General features: G+C 43.8%; 1 protein-coding gene across 8 annotated transcripts in view; it reads left to right on the top strand.

Annotated features, from left to right (window-relative positions):
* Positions 1-6,117: 6,117 nt before the first annotated feature.
* The window catches only part of WASHC4 (WASH complex subunit 4), a 64,316-nt gene continuing 55,022 nt past the window's right edge, over positions 6,118-15,411 (top strand). For 7 of the 8 annotated variants that reach the window (XR_016441844.1, XM_090043172.1, XM_090043170.1 and 4 more), the window contains exons 1-5: positions 6,118-6,217; positions 10,043-10,182; positions 12,207-12,260; positions 12,420-12,485; positions 12,627-12,672. Coding sequence is in view for 6 of the 8 variants with exons in the window: in XM_090043172.1 (XP_089899298.1) it covers positions 6,157-6,217; positions 10,043-10,182; positions 12,207-12,260; positions 12,420-12,485; positions 12,627-12,672 (367 nt within the window). In the remaining 2 variants the exon portion in view is untranslated. Of the gene's footprint in view, positions 6,218-10,042; positions 10,183-12,206; positions 12,261-12,419; positions 12,486-12,626; positions 12,673-15,411 lie in introns of those variants that run through there. The other variant, XM_090043173.1, reaches the window with a different exon arrangement.

The raw sequence follows: 15,411 nt of genomic DNA, 5'->3' as shown, positions 1-15,411 counted from the left end.
TTTTAACTGTCTCTGATGATGTACCCCTTTCCAGGGTTGAAGGAAACAATGCAATATATTTATATTTTGTTTCAAAGATTGCCGTGAATACATTTCGGCCAGTTTGAATATACGTGTGAGTGTTCAAGGGAAGCTTACATGTACACATCTGTTCTTAGAACCCAATCATTAATACCTAGCAGAGAGATTCTCATCTGGGTTGCCATGAGATACCTTGAGGGGTGCCATGGCACCCAGCCAGTGGGTGAGGAGTAAAGTACTATTCTTTCCTACACCTGCTACAGCATCTCACAGACCAGCAGCATCCCTGGCTGCTCCTACCCTCCCCTGCCCTTTGACATGCCTGTGTGGGCTTCCTCACACTCTGAGCAGCATGATCTGCAGCCGATGGGTGGGTGGACATGTAGACACAGCCATACCTTTTAGCCTAGCTCACCTCCATGTCTTTTGTGCTCCCAAAGCCAGCAGAAGGGGCTGTGGAGGCAGATGTCTCTACTCCTGGTATGCATGACCTCAGGGAAGTAGCCCTGGATGCAGGGACCACCCTTATCCCTCAGGTCTGGATTAGGGATGGGAAGGGGGCAGGCAGTAGAAAGAGCAGGGCATAGTAAAATGAAGTCCTAAGGCCACTATCCTCCCCTGGCACTAGCTATATCAGTGTTTCTCAATCTTTTAACCTCAAGGCAGCCCTCTGTGACTTTTTGAAATTTAGATTGTAGCTCAATAAATCTGAACAGCACCCTGGGGTGCCACTAAATTCAGAAAAGTTATATAAGGGTGACTTGAGGCTAAAAAGGTTGAGAACCACTGATCTAGCATAAATTAGGGCTAAATTCTGAATAATACTCAGTATCTCCTGAGAAATACCCTACATCCGCGGCTGCCTTTGCTTTAAACGGGTGCCTGCTAGAAATCAGGAGCTAGGAGATGTTCAGTGTATTGCTCAATCAAACTTTAAAGATTTTTTGAACTTTAAGAGATGATATGAACTAAAGCAGGCATTTGTCCAGGATCTGGAAGGGTTCAGAAGGGACACACTGTTACTCTGCAGTGATCTGACACTAAAGAGGCGGTGGTCATGGGGGACCTAAACTACCCGGACATCTGCTGGGAGACACAGACAGCAAAGTCCCACCGCTCACGCAGGTTTCTAACCTGTGTACAGGACCTCCACCTGACGCAGGAGGTACATGGTCCCACTAGGGGGAATGCCTTACTGGATCTGGTATTGGCAACGGGGGATGACATAGTAGGGGACCTACAGATCGGTAGCCATCTGGGGGACAGTGATCACCTAAAAGTACAATTCAACATAAGGCGTCGAGTGGGTAAGGTAACCAGTAGGGTGAACGTGCTGGACTTTAGGAAAGCTGATTTCAGCAAACTCAGGCGATTAGTGAAGGATGCACTGCAGAGTAGTAGTTTTGAAACGATGGGAGCCCAAGAAGGGTGGCTGTGCCTTAAGGAAGCTATCCTTCTCGCACAAAGCGAGACGATCCCCGTGCGAGGTAAAAGAGGGAAAGGGGCCAGGAGGCTTCCCTGGCTGACCAGAGAAATCCTGGGGAGACTAAGGGCCAAAAGGGGAGCACATAAAAAGTGGAAACAGGGAGAGATCACCAAAGAGGAATATACCTCTTCTGCTCGTGCTTGTAGGGAGGCAGTTAGACAGGCCAAAGCTACCATGGAGCTGAGGATGGCAACCCAAGTAAAAGACAATAAGAAATTGTTTTTTAGATATATAGGGAGTAAAAGGAAGGCCCAGGGAGGAATAGGACCCCTGCTAAATGGGCAGAAACAATTGGTGACGGACAGAGGGGACAAGGCTGAACTCCTCAACGAGTTCTTCGCCTCAGTGTTCCTAAGTGAGAGGCATGACAAGTCTCTCACTGGGAGTGTAGGGAGGCAGCAGCAAGGCACCAGACTTCCATGCGTGGACCCTGAGGTGGTGCAGGGTCACTTGGAGGAACTGGATGCCTTTAAGTCGGCAGGCCCGGATGAGCTCCATCCGAGGGTACTGAAGGCACTGGCCGACATCATTGCAGAGCCACTGGCGGGAATATTTGAACGCTCGTGGCGCACGGGTCAAGTCCCGGAGGACTGGAAAAGGGCCAATGTGGTTCCCATTTTCAAGAAGGGGAGGAAGGAGGACCTGGGTAACTATAGGCCAGTCAGTCTCACCTCCATCCTTGGCAAAATCTTTGAGAAAATCATCAAGGCTCACATTTGTGAGAGCCTGGCAGGACAAATTATGCTGAGGGGAAACCAGCACGGGTTCGTGGCAGGTAGATCGTGCCTGACCAATCTAGTCTCTTTTTATGACCAGGTCACAAAACGCCTCGACGCAGGAGGAGGGGTGGATGTCGTATACTTGGACTTCAGGAAGGCCTTTGACACGGTATCCCACCCCATACTGGTGAACAAGTTAAGGGGCTGTGACTTGGATGACTGCACAGTCCGGTGGGTGGAGAATTGGCTGGAGGGTCGCACCCAGAGAGTTGTGGTGGATGGGTCGGTTTCGACCTGGAAGAGTGTGGGCAGTGGGGTCCCGCAGGGCTCGGTGCTTGGACCGATACTCTTTAATGTCTTCATCAGCGACTTGGACGAGGGGGTGAAATGTACTCTGTCCAAGTTTGCAGATGACACTAAGCTATGGGGCGAAGTGGACACGCCGGAGGGCAGGGAACAGCTGCAAGCAGACCTGGACAGGTTAGACAAGTGGGCAGAAAACAACAGAATGCAGTTCAACAAGGAGAAATGCAAAGTGCTGCATCTAGGGAGGAAAAATGTCCAGCACACCTACAGCCTAGGAAATGACCTGCTGGGTGGCACGGAAGTGGAAAGGGATCTTGGAGTCCTAGTAGACTCCAAGATGAACATGAGTCGGCAGTGTGATGAAACCATCAGAAAAGCCAATGGCACTTTATCGTGCATCAGCAGATGCATGACAAATAAGTCCAAGGAGGTGATACTTCCCCTCTATCGGGCGCTGGTCAGACCGCAGCTGGAGTACTGCGTGCAATTCTGGGCGCCGCACTTCAAGAAAGATGCGGATAACCTGGAGAGGGTCCAGAGAAGGGCCACTCGTATGGTTAAGGGCCTGCAGGCCAAGCCCTATGAGGAGAGATTAGAGAAACTGGACCTTTTCAGCCTCCGCAAGAGAAGGTTGAGAGGCGACCTGGTGGCTGCCTATAAGTTCGTCAGGGGGGCACAGAAGGGAATTGGTGAGTATTTATTCACCAAGGCGCCCCCGGGGGTTACAAGAAATAATGGCCACAAGCTGGAGGAGAGCAGATTTAGATTAGATATTAGGAGGAACTTCTTCACAGTTCGAGTGGCCAAGCTCTGGAACGGGCTCCCAAGGGAGGTGGTGCTCTCCCCTACCCTGGGGGTATTCAAGAGAAGGTTGGATGTGTATCTAGCTGGGGTAATGTAGGCCCAGCACTCTTTCCTGCTTATGCAGGGGGTCGGACTCGATGATCTATTGAGGTCCCTTCCGACCCTAGCATCTATGAATCTATGAATCTATGAATAAACTAGTTTTAGCTTTCTCCCCATTTTTAAAGCCTTCTTACTGTTCCTATAATTGGACATTAAATTAGCTTTGACCTATTTCTCCCCAGTCTATCTGTGTTCATATCCTTTTGAATGAGGCGTGAGATTTTGAATGAAATGCAGGGCAAAATCTCTCTTTCCCAGACATGACTCAAAAATTAAACAGTTCTGAAGGCCATTCTCCTCACCTACAATGTAATAAGGGCTAAGTGTCCCGAGGCTATTTCTGTACCTGCTGCTGTCTAAAGTGTTGTGGCTGCTGCCACTCGGAGCTGTTGCTAGTAAAATCATCGCTGCCCCTTGCAGAGTGGGCTTTGAACTCCTGGAGAACAAGCTGAGGCCTGCACTGTCTGAGCCTAATTGAATGCCCCTTGACCCACATGTGTGTATTCACACATGTCAGGATTGCCAACTGACAGTAAATGTCCTGATTCTCAGTAAAAACAATCTGGCTAAAAATGGCTGTCAGTAAAGTCAGTAAAAATAACTTCAGCTTTCAGTAAAAACACTAAGCAGCCACAGCTTGACTGAAGCTCTGACAGAGCATAACGGTGCCACCTGGGGAATGAACAGGATCACAGGCCTCTGTAAGGAGCGTTCTCTCAGGCATGTGCTGCTGCTGGCTGCCTGTAATCCCAGGCTGCCTGTAATACTGTCACAGGTAGGCTTCTTTGAGGGTCTGGGGCAGAATAGGGGAAGCACAGCCATTGGGGATAAGTGCAGGGTGCAGTCAGGACCATCAGGATGAGGGGGTGACTAAAAGGCCCCTGGCATGGGTAGAAGCATGGGTTAAAACCATTACTGCAGTCAAGCAGGGTTACCAACCCCCCAATTTTGTTTTTGTGAACTTTCTACTGATCACCAAACTTGTTAATCTTTTTCTTATGGTTGACATTAGAACCTGAATTTGAACCCAGTCCTTTTAACATGTGTCAGTAAAAAAATCTGGCCATGAGTAAAAACTTGTAGGTTGTCAGTTAAAAAAATAATTCTTGGCGACCCTGCTGTGTGTGCATGTATATCTGTGAACTGCTCACCCTTAAAGCCACTTCTGGCCCCAGGGGATGCTGCCCTGATGCACATGGTGTTGCCACGCTGGGGGCGGTGGAAAGGGTAGGGGGAAGCAGCATGAGCATTGCTCTGATGAGGCTAGTGAGGCCAGGGGGTGCCTTGAGATCCTTTTAAAGGAACCACAGGGTGCCACCAATGTTAGCAGTTCATGGTGTGCCAACAGGATTCACAAGATAAACAGGACTCAATAGCCTTCAAACCATGCTGTGGTGGCCTTCCTGAGGCAAAGACCGTATTTGGGTATTTTTCTGTTGCCAAAAAATAGACCAGAGACAGCTCAGCACTGGCATCTTCCCAGGGTGCTGCGAGTCTACACTGAGGGCAGCGAGTCTAACCAGGTTGAAACCAGTGTTGCCAGATCTTAAATATGAAATTATGGTATTGGAAGCTCAAAATTATTGTATTTCTGAAAAACTATCATATGCTGTGAAATGATGCCAATAAGTATGCAAATAAGTCATCTTCATTTTACAGATATTCCTCTCTGTAAGTCACCAGTGAGTGAGTGAGTGAGTGAGTGAGAACTGGGTTATCAAAGTTAAAGCATTTCTTTCTTTCGAACCGTCATAAGAGAGTGCTGCCAGCAAATCCAAAAGCCAATTAAGGCTCTCTGAGAGTGACTTGGGTTTTGCATGTACTGCATCAATTAGCTGTCTCAAAAATTATCAGGGACATTTAGCAGCCATGTTGGTCTGAGACCACTCCATGGGAAGACTGGGTCCAATGATCACAAACTCCTGAAAGACCATTTTAGGTTGGACATAAGGAAAAACGTCTTTACTGTGCAAGTCCCCAGAGTCTGGAAGAGAATCCCCCCAGGGGTGGTGCAGGCACCTACTTTGGACAAGTTCAAGAAGCATTTAGATGTTTATCTTGCTGGGATCCTTTGACCCCTGCTGACTGCCTGCCCTTTGGGCAGGGGGATCTTGCAAGGTCCCTTCCAGCCCCAACCCCTATTAAATCTGTGAAAAAAAAACAAAAACTCTACGCTCTTGGTTCAGAGACGATACCTTTTATTAGACCAAGAAATTGCCAAAAAATATATATATATAAATATTTTGGCAATTTCTTAGTCGGTCTAATAAAAAGGCATCATCTCTGAACCAAGAGCTCTAGAGTTTTGCGTTTCAAAGTCATCATACATTTTAGGGGTACAGGTTGTAGCCCTGTTGGTCTAAGGACAGGGGCAAAGTTTTTGGGGTAAATCGGAGACCTTGTCTTTGCTGCACATGTTAACACTTTTACTGTGAATGATCGGACACCCGAGGGTTGACATTATCCTGCAGATGTGATGATGACGGTACACCTGGCAACACGGGTAGACACCCAGGGTGTCGGGGACACTGCGCTGTGCGGGTGAGGCGGGCCGAGGAGCAGTTCCCGCGGCGGCCGGGCGGGGGCGCTGCGGCGCCGACCTCGGGCTCCGGGCGCCCGTGCCCAGCAGCCGGACTGCATTTCCCAGCGTGCTCTGCGGGCGGGGCAGGAAGTCTCGTGGCGGTGAGTCAGGGGCTGCCGCCGCCGCCCGGGGCTGCCATGGCGCTCGGTTCCCTCTCGCCGGACTGGGACTTCGACCGCCTCGACGACGGCGCCCAGAGTGAGCGGGGCCGGGCTGCAGGGGCCGCAGCTGCCGGGGGGTCCGCGGGCACGGGCTGGGGCCCGCGCGGGCGATGCTGCCCTGGGGCAGCGCCGGTGCCCGCTCAGGAGCCGCTGCCCGCTGGCGCGAGGGTGGGGGCTTGCCTCGTGCCCGGCAGGGCTGGAACCAGAGGAGGTTTGCGGCGGGGCCGCTGGGCAATTTCACCTGCTGCAAGGAGGAGACGCTGCCCCGCTCCCGGGGACCCTCGCGTCCTCCCGCCGCGCCCTCATCCCCGCTGTCTCCCTCAGGCACAGCTGGTGGCTTCGCTTGGGGTCCGCCGCCTCGCTCGCCTCCTGCATTGGCACCCGTGTCTGCCCCCGGGGACACCCCCGTCTGCCCAGACGAGAGGGGTGGTCACGGGGTGTGTGATGCTGGTTGCCCCCCTGGTGAACGTGTTTGTCCCCGACCTGGGGTTGTGGGACATGCGTGATGCCTGCTGTCCCCCAGCACATGTCTGTCCTTTGCTGGGTGTCAGCGAGCTTCCTGTCGTGGGGGGGAAGGGTTATTTTTCTTTTTGGGGTTGGTTTCCCGTTTTGCAGCTGTCGGAGGCACCAAAAGAAGAGAAACAGGCAAACAACAAACCCCCCACAAAAAGCAAAAATGTTTGGTAGTATCTTTTCTTGGGAAATTCTCCTCGGATGTTGGCTGCCACTGCGAGGTGCAGAGAGAAACTCTGGTTGACGTGATGTCCATCAGGCTGCCCCTGGTGCGTGCGTGTGCAAGCCGGTAGCTTGTCCTTGGGAAACCATCAGCTTCTGCCTCAGCCTTGCTCAAGCCAAGCCAGCTGGATGAAAGTTAGCAGGATGAAAGACCTGCCTTTGAGGCTTGTTTAACCTTAGTTGCTCTCTGTTTTAGTGTCTTCAGTTGGGGAGGAAGGAAGGAGGTAGAGCATCAGTGTCATGTGTATTTCTGAGCTTATCATTCATAAATCTTTGTGGACTGATCCACAGGCCAAACAGTACAACCACCAGTTTTTAATATAGGCTATGAAGGAATTTGAAGAATCTTTGAATTCTATACCTTTACTGAATGTTTGCAGTTTTTAAGAATGGAGAGAAAATTGACTCAGTCTTTTGAATAGATAGCAGTGTCTTGTGAAGTTGAATGTTTGTTTGTAGCTATAAAATAGTACAAATGGAAAAAAATATGCATAATCTCTGCATGAGCAAGAGATCTAGTCACAGCCAGGTACTAATTATTGCTTTAAACTGTGCATTTTCCTGGCTGATAAATGTTATCAGTTAATGTCTATAGTACGTACTTTAAACTTTTTCATTTCTTATCCATCAACTTCAGGTCTCTAACGTATCCATCAGTAGCTACTAATGCAACTCAGTTGCTTTTGTAGCTAAGACTATATTCTTGGCATTTCTGCCTAACCTTTCAGGTGATGGATAAAAAAAAAAAAAAAAGATGTGGTCCACTAGTCTTTATTAAAAATTTCAAAGAACTTTGCATAAGGTTGACGCTGGTGTTTTGCAGAATTATGGTCCTTACGAATTTTTCTGACTTGGAATAAAAGTACCGCTCGCCACAGTCCGTTTCCTACCTGCACTCTAGAGCATCAGCACTCTGCTTGAAACCCATCACTGAGCTGCTGAAGTGTGGGGAGGTTTGGGGTATCTACCGTATCCCTGTTGCTTGAGAGGTTCCCTCCTTTTTGTTAGTCTTTGTTTTGTAGGTGTCTAAAACATCAACAGCTACTCTTGATTCCCACTCTGGAAGGAGAAGGAGCCAATTCTCTCCTCCCCAAGAAGTCAAACAAGTAGGGAATATTGGCTCTTACAGCCTCTCTGTGCTTGGTTTTTTGTAGGTGATGTACTGTCCTCTGCAAATAAATCCAGTGTTACTTGCTATTTGGTGCTTTATTCCACTGTTGGTTGGAAACACTGGTGCGCTGATTTTTACTGCTGCTTGCAGCGTTCTGAATAGCATCTATAGAAGTGATCAGTATGATCTGTTTCCTGTTCGTGCTTGGGAAAGTACTGGAGGTGTTCTGATAATGGATTGGGAACATGGAACAAAATTAATTGTCATGTGGATGGTTGAAAGCTTTAATCACCTGATAGTCCTTTTGAAAGCAGTAAAACTGTGGTGGGTGTGTGTGTGGGGGGGTGTGTGTGTGTGATCAAAGTTTATATACTTGTCCAGCAGAATAGTTTGACAACTTAATTCTTTGCCAGATGGGATTGTACACTAGAGGGTAGGAGGAGGTCGTTGGAGTAAAGTATTTGTAAAGTTTCTTCTCTGCAATCCCTTTCTGCCCTTCTGTATAAATTTTAGGCTTCTCTTGTTCACTTTTGAAACATCCTTCTCCCCTGTTAATACCTTTTCCTTCAATTTAGTCTTACCTCTGTGGTCTACTCATTGTCTTTGACCACTCATGCATTCAGTCATGTCTTTATGCCTGTAGAAGTGTCCTAATTAATATACATCAAGTACCTTCTCCTTCCTTCTCCAAAAGGTTTTTAGAAAATAACCTTATCTACTGTACGTTCCAAGTACAGTGATCCTTTGTCACTGATTTTACTCACTTGTATGATTTGTTCTGTATAATAACCACTTGCTTATCTAGGTTATAAACTCTCCAGGACAAAGATTCTTTTCTTTGTGGCATTCTGCCTATTGTAATGTGCAGCGAGCACCTACAACAGTGTATAAACAGTGAGGGACTTTTCAGAGTACTTGATATTGTGTTAAAGTGAGGTTCCATTGTTGTTTTTTCTGTGAAACTAGGACTAGGTAATTCTAGTTTCAAGAAATATCAAAATACCTCAAAATTATTTAAAGTGGTTTTGCTTTATTTCAGCCGTAGGTATGCAGTAGACTTTGCACAAGATAGAGGTTTAGTCCAGTCTTTAAGTATTAAAGTTAAGTCAGCCTTTACTTTGGAGCAGTGACAAATACTTCCATAATAGTGGAATGTGTTGGATACATCAAAATATGCAAGAAATGCATATACAAGTAACGAAAGGTAGCTTCTGGTTATTGTAATAGATAAAAAGAAGAAAAAAGTTGTCTTGCACACTTCATTTGCTAGCTAATGCAAATATTCTTGATCCTTGACAAGCCAAACATTACTTAATATAATACCCTATTTGGAGCTGAAAGTGGTGATGCATATTGCAATATGACTCTCTAAATGCTGAGTGGCAGCCTATCTATCCAAGGGACAGTCGTCTTAAAAATGGAAACGTGGAGTTGAGGGGGTGACTTAAGGCAGTTCAGTCCTACACTGTAAATTTCTGATAATTTATCAGGAAGCAGTAGAGTACAGCTACTTTTAATGCAGTTGCTACTGAATGCTAAGAAGTGTTTAGAGACTCATTGCCTCAAGGCCATAATATAGTCATAAGTGCCTGGTTGAGGATCTGTCTTACAGCTGATGTGCAATATCACCTGACGGATGTTAGAATTTGTGTTCTCTGTATGTCCTCTGCTTAGTACCTTTATCTCTAGTTGAAATCCCTGGTAATTTAGCTGGTTTTGAAAAATCCAGAAATTTATCGTTTCGTTTATGTATCACATTATATTATGTGTTAGCTATTTTTCTACTCCTAGAAAGTAACTTTGTTTTCAAACTTGGAAGTAATATTTTAAACCTTATTGTAATTTAAGTAATGTTTGCTACTTTGTGATGTCAACCTTATTAACTGAAAACGATTTGCTGAGAAAATGCTACGTGGCGGGCACCATATTCAATTAAATCTTCTCTTTATAAAGAATTGTTAAGGTACCAAGTATACTGAGTATGTGGTTACTAAACAAATATTACTTTGTTCGCAGAAATTCATGCTGAAGTACAGTTGAAGAATTATGGGAAATTTCTTGAAGAGTACACATCCCAGCTGAGAAGAATTGAAGATGCATTGGATGACTCGGTTGGAGATGTTTGGGATTTCAATCTTGATCCTATTGCATTAAAGGTCTGTATACTGGAGTTGTGTGCGCCTTCCTTTGCAAATGAAAGTTATAAATGCACTTCCAATGAAGTTCAGAGATGATTCAGTAAATGTCCCTGGAAGGGTCAGATCTGTTAGGCAATATGTTCTATAATTTCAATCAACAGGAAGTACAAAACTAAACTACAGTGAAGGGACCAATGGTCCCTGACATTTTAGACAGTTGATAGTAGAATGATGAACTAGTGTCTGAATAAATTAAATACTCATTGTGGAATAAAATATTTACTGTCTTGTGAATTGTAGGGCTGAAGTTGTGGGTCTAGAGTATATCAGACAGAAGCCAAAAAACTTATCGTGTGAGAATGAGTTGAATAGTGTGTGCCCCAAGGATGTAGTCTAGGCCCAGTGGCTTTTTTTTTTTCTTGTTTGACCCCTGGAATGAAGCTGTCAGACAGCCTCTGTCTGGATACTTTGCTTCAGAATATTCTTCTCCATGTGACCAGTTTTCTTTCAGAATTAGGACCCTGGTTGCTACATGTAGCCTGTCTTGTCAACATGTTTTGGACAGTTATTACAGTAGCGAGCTACAAACACTTGGGTACAGAGTGACTGCAGGGTACTTAGTCTGGCCTCTTTCAAGTGCTTGCCACTGCTTTCCTGTACCCTGTTCAAGCCTTGGAGTATGGAGTAATCCTTGGCTGTGGAATGAAATAAAGTGCATTTTAGTTTCTGTGAACCAGCAGTTCCTGATGTGCCTTTTAGCTATTTTGGGACCGAAGCCCTTTTTAATTGAGAATTATTTGAAATGTTGCTTCTCTTGTTGACTCAGAAATATGAGCTAGTTTATTTTGTTACTAGTTTAAGAAACTTGTTTTAGTAAAGCTAGGTACAGATGAAATATGTAAGGTCATATTAGCAGTACAAACAAGTTCTTGTCTTGAAAACCAAGACAAGAACATTTAAGGATAATCTTGAGCCAAAATCAAATGTGTTTTTTTTCCTCCTTCATCTTCGAAGGATAAAGTATAGGTTTGTACCTTTTTATTTTTTTTTTAAAAAAGCTTAAAACCTTTTTCAATCATAACCTGGTAGATCAGTGTTGATAGCATGTGAATATGTTTTCACATCATTCTTTTTCTCTGTTCTTGAAGCTTAGGAGAACTTGAGAGAAATGTAAGTTCCAGAAAACTAGATTCTTGTAAACTTCTCTGTTAATAGAAGCATAGACCATTAGGCCAGATTTGGGTGAGGATAACTATGTGCATATATGCTTGTAGATAAAACTTATATATTTTTTGACTTACTAGTCTGGTTTGCATTTTACAGTAAGAATAAAAAACACTCCCTTGTCCCCTCCCCCCAGTCAGTTACTTCCTTGGGCACACACTTCCTGTCTTTCATGAAGTACAAAATCATAGTTCTTCTTTTTTTTAAATGCTGAGTTTACAAACGTGATTTAAGAATACAAACTTACTTTCTTCTGAGTACACACTTAAAAAAAACTAGAACAGTATTTGGCTTAGTAGATCTCTTGTAGCAGTCATGACTCTTGCTTTAGCATTTCTCCAAAGTTTATCACAACTTAATTATGTAGTTCAGCTATCTGTTACCCTTCAATGATACAGAAGGGTAATTCCATGTAATAGGAAAATTGGATGTAGGTTGTAGGGTAATCTGTAATTAGTGTTTTTTATCTTCTCACCCTGCATTTAGGCCAGAACAAGGATTCTCAGGTGCCATGAGATCCTTTTAAGGGTGCATTAGGGTATTGTGCAAACACTTGCGTGCAATTCTTAAGATAAATCCAGAGATTTCAAATAGTATAAAAAAAATTCTGACCTAGTGTTGTCTTTCTGAGTTTTTTGCAACAGAAGAATTGCTCCCTTACTTTCCATAGTCAAGAAATGAGTTGGCACTTTGAGGGGTGTTTTGAGTCTAAAAAGGTTGATAGCCACTGGCTTGGAGTGAAATATTGGAGCCATCTAATTGGAGAAACAGTTTTGAAAGCATATTTTTTGATGTTTCTGTTTTTATTAATTTTTTAGCTTTTGCCGTATGAACAGTCTTCCCTTCTGGAACTCATAAAAACTGAAAACAAGGTAAAATTCTTTAAAATTGTCATATTTTAATCACAAGAATTGTTGTAAAATATGATAGTCTTTCTTCAGAACTCGTTGAACACAAAAAATGTTAGGTGTTTTTGCACTTTAATACTTTGTGTAATATTCTGTGTATTTTTTTTTCCTTGATGAATCTAGGTTCTAAATAAAGTAATAACGGTGTATGCTGCTCTTTGCTGTGAAATCAAGAAGTTAAAATATGAGGTAACTATAACAGTCTGTTATTGTTTCAAAAAATATTTACAGATTACAAGTTGATACATACATTTCATATGTTATTGCTAATCAAGAAAATGTATATATTTTTTGTAGCTTCATTATTTATTTTCTTACTTTTGTTGCTAGGCAGAAACTAAATTCTATAATGGCCTCCTATTTTATGGGGAAGGAGGTAAGCAGTTTCCTTTATTTACAGCAGTTTGCTTCACATGATATTAAAACATGGTGATACTGAGAGTAATTTTAGCCTTGCATCACGGACACTAGTGACAAATTTTCAATAGATCTGAGTATTAATGAAAACCAAGATCAGGGGTTTCAGGTTATAGGGTTTATAAAAAGAATTATATAATACTGTTTTTTAACCAACCTGTTTAAATTAAACTCAAAACCTTCAAGTACCATTAAGATTTTTAACTAGAAAGATGCATTATTTTTAGTGAAGTGCTGTTCCTGTTGTTCTAATGTCTTTGCTGGTTGGTGTCTGCTTTGCTTGTATGAGAGAGAGAAAATGGGGGCTGACAAGAGACTAGATGTCTAATGCTTTTCCTCCAAGGTTTTCTTTTTAAAAATCACTTCTTCAAACGAAGGCAGAAGAAGAATCTGTACCTTGCCTTTTTTTTTTAAAAGTTTAATGTAGGTATATACTATTGTGTATTTTCAGAAAATACTTGGTAAGCCCATGCACTGCTTCACTGAATTTTCTGGGTGTGGCATGAGCATCCATATCAGGGATATACGTAACTAATCCACCTTTCTTGCTGTACCGTGGAGTGTTATTCGAAGGTGTCTTAAAAGTGACCAGCTATGTGCCATTGATAAAATTTTGCAAACCTCACTCGTAGGGTCAAAGTAGCTTCACTAAATCTATTCTTTGATTAAAGTGACCAGGATTTTACTATTGTACTAGCAAAACATAAGCTTATTAATGTTGGTAATGACTTGAGTAATTTTCTTGGCACAAAACCTGCAACTAGTACAGGATGTAAAACTTCGGTTGACTGAAGGGTGAAGTCCAATATTTAATCTGAATTTCTGCATTTTGGGTAATTTAGGTTATGTTGAAACATTTGTAACATAAGCTCTTTGTGCTTAAAGTGGCAGGTACAATTTCTTCTGTCCCTGTTTACACACAAACATAAGGTAATGACTTTTTACATAAAAAGGAGCTGTTTCCCTCTGTTTACCACAGGATCTAAATTTGGGTGAAAACCCTTTTTTAAACAGAATGATGTTGGCAGCCTATCTGTGAGTGGGGTTGCTAGAGACATCTTTCTTAAGAGCATGGTTTTCTGAGTTAATAAACACAATTTAAACTCAAAACATCCTAGTTCTCTTTTTGGCTGTGTTATTAGCTTCCTGTGCGATCATATAGCAAGTCACTTAGCTAGCATTTTCAACATCAGAAAGATGTTGTTCCTTTCATAGTAATATTGTGAAACTCAATTCCCTGGTGCTTTGTAAAGTCTTTTTGGAGACTTGCAAGATAAGGCTGTAGAAGCACACAGCTTGGGTTAGGGACTGTATCTAGCATGCCTTGGGTGCTCTATTGTGGTTCAGATAATGAATCCATATTAGGAGCAGACCTTTTTTTTAAAACAGATTCTCAGCTCCCAAAATGCATGGATTAACATCCTTTTGAAAAATATTATCATATCCTGCCGAAGCTATGGGGGCTTGGCACAGGGCCTAGAAGATAGTTATTTGGGATACCTGCCAAGACTGATATAGCAATTTACATGGAGAATATGTAGCAGAAAGATACGATTTTTAGCAGTGGTGCTTACCCCTTTTTTTGCAAGTGGTCCAAATCGTAAAATCAGAAGTGAACCAAGGGCCAAACAGAAAAATATATTAGTTTAATACTTTGGCATAGTGTAATACCACATATTTTAAGTAATGTTAGAAAGGAAAACATATACTTTTGGTAATTTAGGCTTATTAATACAAAATAAAAAGTTCAGTATTCTGTAATATTATTTTATTTTAAAAAATCCTTATAATTGCTAAGGCTTTGCTGTACATGGCAGAAGACTAACTGAAACTGTCTGGACAAGGCTGGACAGAGGCCAGGTGGGGACGTGCTCAGCTCAGTGCCCTGTTCAGTAGCAGGGATTGCAGTTGATGAGCCCCCAGGTTGCATTAACTTGTAAGGAACTAGTTTCCAAGTTCTTATTGTAGGTAGGGGCTGAAGGAATCATGCCTGTGAGAGAAAAGAAGAGCTGGAGATGGCCTACCCGGCAGTACTATACCTTACTTCTATCAGTGGCATGGTGAGAATGGGGCCATTTTCTGCCCCACAGCACTGGGGCGTACTTTTTTCAGGTGCTGTAGCCAGCCCTGTGGTTGTGTGCATGCGGTGACCTAAGGCAGGTCACGGTGACCAAAGGCAGATCTCCATTGCCTTTCCTTTTCAAACTGCAAAATTTTCACAGGACTATGGAGTACAGGAGCTGAATGTCACTACTGTTTGCTCCCCCCCCTCCCCTTCTCCCCCACTGAGTTCAGTGAGAGGGAAAAGAGGGGACAAGCAGGAGTGGCAGAACTCATCCTCTGGGCTCTGGAGCTCTGTGAAAACTCTGAGCTGGCTGGCATGCCAGTGTGGGCTCCAGCTGGAGCCACAGCTTTCATGCTGTGCTGTAAGTGATAGCGCTCAGCCCTTGGGCTTTAGAGCTTCACAGAAGTTCTGATCTGACTGGCATGTCAGTGTGGTGAGCTTAACTGCTGCTCTTGCCCTCCTTTCCCATGTCACTTAATTCAGCTGCAAGGGAAAGGAGTGAAAGAGCAAAAGGGAGCATTAATTTGCACTGATTTGCTAGTGATGAACTGTTCCCTCTGCTTTTGTGGGCTGTCTCTGGGCAGCAGGCTGGAGATTGAGCACCCCTGATATTTAGTCATGCTGGAGCCTCTT

This window comes from Crocodylus siamensis, chromosome 4 (assembly GCF_052110815.1).
Source record: "Crocodylus siamensis isolate JL-2025a chromosome 4, ASM5211081v1, whole genome shotgun sequence".
NCBI lineage: Eukaryota > Metazoa > Chordata > Crocodylia > Crocodylidae > Crocodylus > Crocodylus siamensis.
This window is presented reverse-complemented; position numbering and strand designations above follow the sequence as displayed.